The sequence below is a fragment of the Eimeria necatrix genome, genomic scaffold (genome assembly GCF_000499385.1).
Source record: "Eimeria necatrix Houghton genomic scaffold, Enh_scaff15, whole genome shotgun sequence".
Lineage (NCBI taxonomy): Eukaryota > Apicomplexa > Conoidasida > Eucoccidiorida > Eimeriidae > Eimeria > Eimeria necatrix.
Window position 1 is genome coordinate 93,368 of NW_013654970.1, and position 7,571 is coordinate 100,938.

Consider the following 7,571-nt stretch of genomic DNA (forward strand, 5'->3'; position numbering starts at 1 on the left):
GTAGCGGCGAGTCCCATATAGACTGAATGAAGCATTAGATTAGCATGGTCTACACTTGAATGCACAGTACGTCCCGCGAACACACGATGAATCCAAAGTTGTCAGTTTCCCGTTGAAAAACTACTGGCTTAGCCTACTACAATAGTAGCAATGCCACAAAAAAGCTAGAGAAATTGCGGGTCCTGTAATCTTGGAAGGCACCTCAAGCGATGACACAAGCATTTTCATACATACTCGCCGATTTCCATTTCGAATATGTATCTAGCCGGCCCACAAGGGTTTCGTTTAGCACTGTTGGTCTTCCAGATAACCACGGCGTACATGTCCATTTGCGCAGCTCTTCTAATGTGGTTGCAGCAAAACACTTGCGCGAGGTACACTCGGATATCACTTGCCAAGGCATAACGGATACAGAAAAGAAGTGCTCAGCGCGCCAGGCCTCCACTAACTGGAAGTAAGGCAGCGCGTAGTGTAGGTCGGCTGCTACACCAATAGTAGGCCGTAGCGATTGCATCCTGGACTCTTCATCGGCCTTCCCAACCAGGGCAGCCGAAGGTACCCACTTATCTGCTCTGTAGGCAACTTTTAAAGGGTGCACGCGCAAAGTGAGAATACAGTCTACTGCTTCCCAAATGGCTAGGCTCGATTCCTTAGCGTGCAATTTAGTAGCTATTGCTGAAACCTCTGAAGCAGCTTCTATCGCAGCCCTCTCACCTGAGCAGGTGGACGTGGATCAATATACACGAGTTAATTTGTAAGTACCAGTGCAAAATTGGACTGAGGCTCAGTTTCTATCGTGGTGTACGCGACCAGTTGGCCGTTAGCGGATCTGCTTAGAGTCCGAGCACGGCACCGCATTATACGTACGTGATTGTATCAAATGTAACGTGCATTCACTTGCGTCTTGCAAACTTGCAGGCGTGGGTTTTGGAGGGCGGCTGTATTCAGCGACCACAGCGAGTGTGAACAAACGGCGTGTTCGGTCTTGCACGTTTCGACACGCTTATATGGGATTTGGGAACCACGTACTGCACAACTGCATTTTTAGGTGGACTCATAAGGGTGAGGAAAGAAAGCAACAAGCCTGCAGCCGCTTCGTCACCAGTGTTCTGGCGGCTGCCCAATGGCCCGGCTAGCAGTGTCATCGGGCATAGACTCAGCTTTGGTGGAATACCTCCTAAAATTGCGCCCAAAGTTTGGGACAAGAGAAGACGCTGACTTCCGTTGTGGACCCAGCATTCAGCAGTTGCTCCTCTGGAAACGCGCAGAGATGGGTAAGATTCTTCGGTTTGAGGGAACCTTCAAACACGCAGTTCGGTAGGGCTCCCCAGTTGAGTTGTTCAACTCAGTGGCAACCTTGTATAACGGCTTATTAGCTATAAACACCCACACATTTTAAAAACATGCAAAACAGGATCACTTTCCGAAGCGTCGCCTTAAAGCATAAATTAGTTTACAGCTAAAACTGAGAGAACTCCGTTCCCTACTGCGAGTAGGCACTGCATAACAGAAGAAACCTTTGAAGTACTCACGGTCGATCATACAAATCAAAACTAAGCGTATTTCTGGCTTGAATACTGGCTTGACCGAAACAATCAATACGACCGTCGCCAAGCCGCTGCATCCCAAATACTCGAGAATGGAGGGCAACAGCCACAACGGATAGAGCCAGCAGCTACAAAAGCTGAAGTATCTGTGAAAGACTGTTGGACTAACCGCTTTGAAGCAGGATATTCCTGTGTATGTTGCAGCATCCACAAAAAATCACAAACAAAAAATGGCAAATCGCAGGCTCCACACAGGTGGAGAGCAGTAGTGCGAGCGATCTTTTGTGGATGCTACGCAAGTGGATGAACAAAATCAGTCCACTCAAGCAGACCCGAATATCTGAGGAAAATATAAGACTCGTTTTTTTCTTTATCATTAATTGCAATTGCTCGTGTTGAGCGTCACATGGCCATTTCATGATACATCCGGGCTAGCGCTAGCCAACGAGCTCTCGGAAGGCCACATCTGCTAACCTGCTTTTCATTGCTTCCACAGGAACTTTACCTTCCATTTTGCAAGAAGCTTCAAACTCTTCATTTATGTTTCAATTTTTCCTTGATTAATTAGGCTTCTATCTTTGGGAAGTGTGGAATGACGCGAACTGTATGATCGCCTTGGTGGAGGTTCCGGCAACCCTTGCAGTGTTTTTTCCTTCCATCAACTCATTTCAGTCGCAGACTAGCGCAGCATTTCACTATTTCGTTGATAGAAAACGTTTCCCGTGAAACCAGAGTTTCTGGTTCCACAACGGTAACCTTTGCTGACGCTTCTCTTCCACCGTGTGCACAGCTTACAGTCGAGCCTTCACAATGAAGAGCATCGGGGCATTTTCTGCAATTTTGGCTGTGCTTTTTTCGACAGCAGAGGCTTCTACAAGCAAAGATGTCAAGTCTGTTCCATGGCCTGAAAATGGGTCAGTGAAGTTTTCCACCCCGATGTCCCCGATGCACATTGCCGTGGACCTGAAGGAGTGTGCAAAGGTTTACGTGAACTTCCGTGGTAACAAGGTCCAGGTGAATATTCCAGGAGACTCGTCGAACCAGTTTATACTAGAGGGTCAAGAAAAACTCCGCGCAGACGGTGGCCAGCTTGTTGTGGCTTTTTCTTACTTTGGGGGCCAAGGTCACATCATCGTTAACGCGGAAGACGTTAGCGGCAATTACGAAACACGCATGCACAGCTTCACTTTGCCAGAATGTAAAATCTCCAGAGTGCGTGTCACAGGTCTCGAAGGCCACGAACTGCAGGACATCCACGTTGGAATTTCCGAGGAAATTGTGGAAGCATTCAAAGCAGCATATGGCCAGGCCGCTACGCAGTAAACGGTTCTTTTGAAGGCTCAGTGACTTTGTGTCCTCGCCGAGGCATGCATGTCAATTTTCCACGCATAACAGTGGCAGAGGCCTGACCTGCCGTTGCCTGAGTTTGGGGTACTTCGTCCGGTTGCATGAAGCGTGACACCGCGATGTCAAGTTGAGCGGCGGATGGCTTCGAGGCCATTGACAGTGACAACTCACCTGAGGCGCAGCGCGATGACTTGCTGTCCTCTTCCTCCAGAGGGTGGACACAGCAAAGGTTTGGATAGTCCAAACCTTGCACTTTCACGCAGGGTTCTGGGGTCTTGTGGATGGGGAGGGACGCCATCAAAGTTTTATCAGGATTAAGACTCTGTCGCCACAAAACTGCTCAATGTTTTATTGGTCGGGCGAGCTGCATGGCTACACAGCCGGCCTCCATTCGGAACGCCAGCCGAGTGCCAGTCGTCAGGCCTTTAAAAGCAACTGCTTGGCCATTTATACGGGACAGTTGTCTGAAGTATGTTTGGGTTGCACGCATTCTCCCCACATTCTCGTATGCACATGCATACGGAAGGCATAACCATGTAGTTCTATCTACGGCTTTAGTAATAGTAGAGCCCATTATTACTAGTCATCAGTTCAGCGCCACTTGCGACTTCCCGTGTCAAGGGGACATGGCCTGTACGGTGAGAACCACGGTGGCACGTGGCAACAGTCTCAGGAGAGGCCCTGCACCTTAATTCACTCCATCTACAGAGGCAGCAGCTAAATTTGCCACCTGCTGTGCTTCTTTCGTGGCCTGCCGGCGGATTCGAACGTTTGACCTTTACTTCTGATCCTTGCTGCTGACTAAGTTAACAGCAGAGTTTCTCTTGAGCTCCTTAGTGCGTCTCATGTTTGCTTTCTCCATTTTGCGCCTGAGCACAGAGCAACTCAGACAAGCAGGCCAGAGACAGAAGGTCGGGTCGCTTCATTTGTGACAATAGGGAAGAGCTAGCATCATGTTGTTGTGTAATAGGGGCTGTGTAGTATGGGCAGGCAAAGCAGCTCTACAAACAATGAGCTGAAGCAAGCTGCACCACTGAGGGCGAATTATATCTGTATGTATGAGCCAGTGATTAAGTTGCATCGACAATGGGGCCCACCGAAACGCTTCGAACAGCTGAGCTTTGGACGGTCGCGGCGCTTCCCTACTCACAGAATATTGGCGAAACGCATGTCAACATAGCCTTTCTTTGAGGGCCACATGCCCGCCTCCACTGTTACAACAAGCAGCCGCGCTTCAATCAGATACGCCGTACCCGTGACGGCGGGATTCGCAGTAGCGCCATAGGGAAGGGGATGATGAATTTCGCTACATGTATTATGCCTGCACCTCTTCACCAAACAATTATTTTTACCTGGCGAGGCCTGGATTAGCTCTTGCCCAACGGGTCCACTTCTTGTAGGCGGCATCCCACGACATTTCTTTAGAACGGCCTTTCCTCCTCCTGATGGCATCTGATGCAAGCTCCTTCAACCGACCTTCCTGACGCCGTTGAGCCGCAGACAAGACCGAAGCAGCAGCGCTTCGATTCCCTTCCTCGTGCGGTTTGAGAGTATCCGACGACCTGTGGGATTCAGCTCTCTGTAAGCGGATTTCAAGGGCCAGCCTGCTTGTAACTGCCTTGCACCTGTCCTCGCGAGTAGTTATGTAGTCATCTGGGATGCGGAAAACTTTCTTACGCCCTATGGAACGCCACAGCAGACCATTTATATAAACTTGACGCCAGCTTCAAGCCTGTTCTCTCTACAGAGCCAACGTGAATGAAGCAACTAGGCGTTGCGATTGAGACAGGATAAAGGGTAATCGGGATAAAGACGCATCATCATTTCCTTAAGGGCGGCGTACCTGTGGTGTTTGTATGACCATCTCCTTTATTTTGTTGCCGTTGTCTTTGGTCGGCATTCAGTTTTTCATATTGAGGAGCGTCTCCTGTGAAACTTGCAAACACCAACAAACCCGCGAGCAGTCGGCCACCACCGAGAGTCTGCTGCAGTATCCTCTGGCAGTCACAACTGCCCGTAGAAAAAGGCCGAAGGCACCTCAGACAGAATAAGTAGAAGAAACGCACCTATTGGAACAAGTTCGCAACGCCATTTCTTGTTATAGCAGCGGTTCATGTCAAGTTCGTAGATTCCCTTATAGTTTGATGGGTCCGGAGGGCACTCAGTGCGACCTTTTAACTGCGCTGTGCTTTGTCCAAGTGCCTCTGCTGCAAGAGACTCTGAATCTAGCACAGCTGCGGCTCCTAACCGGCCCCTGGATTGCCACTGCCTTGACCAAATACGTTCGTTCATGCTAGCATTGTGCTGCTTTCGACATCCCTGTTGCTGTTCTTGGGCGCTTACAACAGCCCCTAAATCTGGGAAGGCGCGTGGTCTTTCTTCGGTTGCTGTTGCTTTTGTTGGGTTGCCTTGTGGCGGGCAAAGATGTGCTGGTGTATGTCTCCTGTTACCACTGTCAATTGGAGCGAAATGAGGACTAGAAACGCTGATTTCCGCTTCCTGATCTCTGCAGAGCCCCATATCGATTTCCGCAGCAATGCGACTGAGGCGACGCGTGCGCCAATCACTGTCGTGCAGCAGGTCCAGCAACCGCTTGCCCGCTGGTTTCAAATGATGACTATCGTGATGCTCTACTGTCGTGGTGATGCTATTTTCCTTGGACTCCTGAAGATTCTCTTGTGCATGGTTTGGACCAAGAGGAGGGACTGCAGATGACAAAACCGACCGAGGAGGCCTTAGGGAAGGATCGCAGTCGTCGCAGCCCTTTAGGGTAAATGTTCGAGACTTCTTACTCTCCATGCTAGCATGAGAATCAGCGGCAACGTCCTGTGACCTTCCAAAGCGGACCTCATGATAAACCGAGCTAGTCCAGGTCGAAATATTCGGCTCCACGGTGATGCAGACGCTCTGAGGAGGTAAAGGCAAGCCCCCTCGAGTCGCCAGAACTTGCCCATCGCCTTCGGTCGTCTTTCCATTGGAAAACACACCGGACACTGACTCTTTGCCACTCACTGCATGCCGTTTCAAACGTCCTTCTACACGCGAAAATATGAGCGAAGGATCCGGCAGTAAATCGCTTATAAGCGCTTCTGCGCATGCCAAACCAGACAGCGGTAGCGCCCCTGCTGCCCTGTCTACTGCGGCGGCGAGCGAAGGGCTCAGCGATTCGTTGTCCGTAGCTCTTCGAATCTCCCTCGTATGATGTTCGATTCCAGGCGCTTGATCTGCCGCAGTTTCGGCGTACAGAGGGTCGGATACAGGTGTGGGTGGCTCGCTCACTGCATCCCCATCAGCCGTATCTTCCGTGACATCACCATTTGCACTTCCCATGAGGGACGCATCACCAAAGGCGCTGATAATACTCGTAACATTCCTCCCTTTCATGACATCTTCACTCAGAAGCGAGCCCCATCGTTCCACAGCTCTCGCCACGGGGCTCTCCGTAGTCTGTGCGCCTTCCAGCTGTTCCTGCTGCGTGTGAGGAACCTGTGCTGCTGTGGACTTCACCGGCCTTGACGCTGCCTTCTGTGTATCTTCAGCAATGAAGGGCTTGCTCAGGTCATTTCTCCTTTTGCGCGCTTCCTTCTTCAGACGACGCGCCTCTACCAAATTTGCTGCCTGGCACACGCAAACACAAGACTGCTATCGCTTTTCATTCCCGGAGACCTAGCGACAACACAAAGCCTTCAACAAACTGAGCCACACAGCCCAGTATTTACATGGCCGGCATCTCCCAGGGCACGCTGCATATATCAAAAAAAGTCTAAGAATGGTAATCTCTTCCCTGTGGCCTAGGCACAGGTCGCCACATAGCTTTACTTCGCAAGATAGGAAGAAAGCTAGGCTTGTAAGGAAATGGTTGTGCGCACTGCTCTGTTCTCTGCTTGCCTGAAGTCGAAGCCGGCCAATGACGAATTCCTTAGAAAGCTGTAACTTCTCAACTTCTGCACGAAGAGGGTTGAGGCCCCTGTGGCGAAGAGCACTAACTGCCAAGGGGGGGCCCACGCATCCTTTAAATTTCTTGACTTCTTCTGTCACCTGAGACAAGACCCACCACCGAATGCAACTCTCATATTTCCCATAGCCAGCTTACCTCCAGGAATTGTTGAGCCCAAAAATATGACAGCAGGACTTCTATACCCGAAGAAAGCTTCCACAAGCGCAACGTGCACGGGCCCAGGGATGAGAAAAAAGACAATAAAAGCCCAAGTTATCTTTTGAAGGGCACCTTAGACCCACAAGCTGAAGGACTTTTATGAGAGACTTTTGCTCAGGCAGGTCAGCCTTTGTCAGTACGATCTGATAGGGGACGCGGTGGCGCTCGAAGAAAGACAGTAGACAAAGATCGCTCGACTTCAACCCCCAACGGGAGTCAACGAGCAGGAAGACTCGTCTGAGATTTCTGAGCACGATTTCCGGCAGAAGCAACATGAGAAGCAAAAGGAACACTCTACTTAGTGCTCAGAATGGCTTCCTCACTACCAGCCAGTTGCCAAATCACGCCTGACGCCTCCGTCCCTTTTAGTGTGGAAGTCTGGAACGCCCAACTAGCGTCGCCGCAGCGAAAATTACAATCTATCCAGCGCCTCTCGGTGGAGCGGGACAGAACAACCCATGCCCTAACGAGAGCCGCTACGCTGTCGGTGCAAATGCTTCTGATTACTCAGCTTGAGCTCC

General features: G+C 50.5%; 2 protein-coding genes across 2 annotated transcripts; one reads left to right on the forward strand and one right to left on the reverse strand.

Moving 5' to 3' along the window:
• Nucleotides 1-2,357: 2,357 nt before the first annotated feature.
• Nucleotides 2,358-2,870, forward strand: ENH_00018120 (hypothetical protein, conserved; the record flags this gene model as incomplete). Its single annotated transcript, XM_013584354.1, has 1 exon — nt 2,358-2,870. One exon carries the CDS (start codon nt 2,358-2,360, stop codon nt 2,868-2,870), a length of 513 nt encoding a protein of 170 aa, XP_013439808.1.
• An 802-nt stretch (nt 2,871-3,672) lies between these two features.
• ENH_00018130 (GTP-binding conserved hypothetical domain-containing protein, putative) lies at nt 3,673-7,325 on the reverse strand (the record flags this gene model as incomplete). Its single annotated transcript, XM_013584355.1, has 6 exons — nt 3,673-3,763; nt 4,247-4,574; nt 4,738-4,821; nt 4,961-6,512; nt 6,714-6,932; nt 7,146-7,325. 6 exons carry the CDS (start codon nt 7,323-7,325, stop codon nt 3,673-3,675), a joined length of 2,454 nt encoding a protein of 817 aa, XP_013439809.1.
• Between the last annotated feature and the right edge of the window lie 246 nt (nt 7,326-7,571).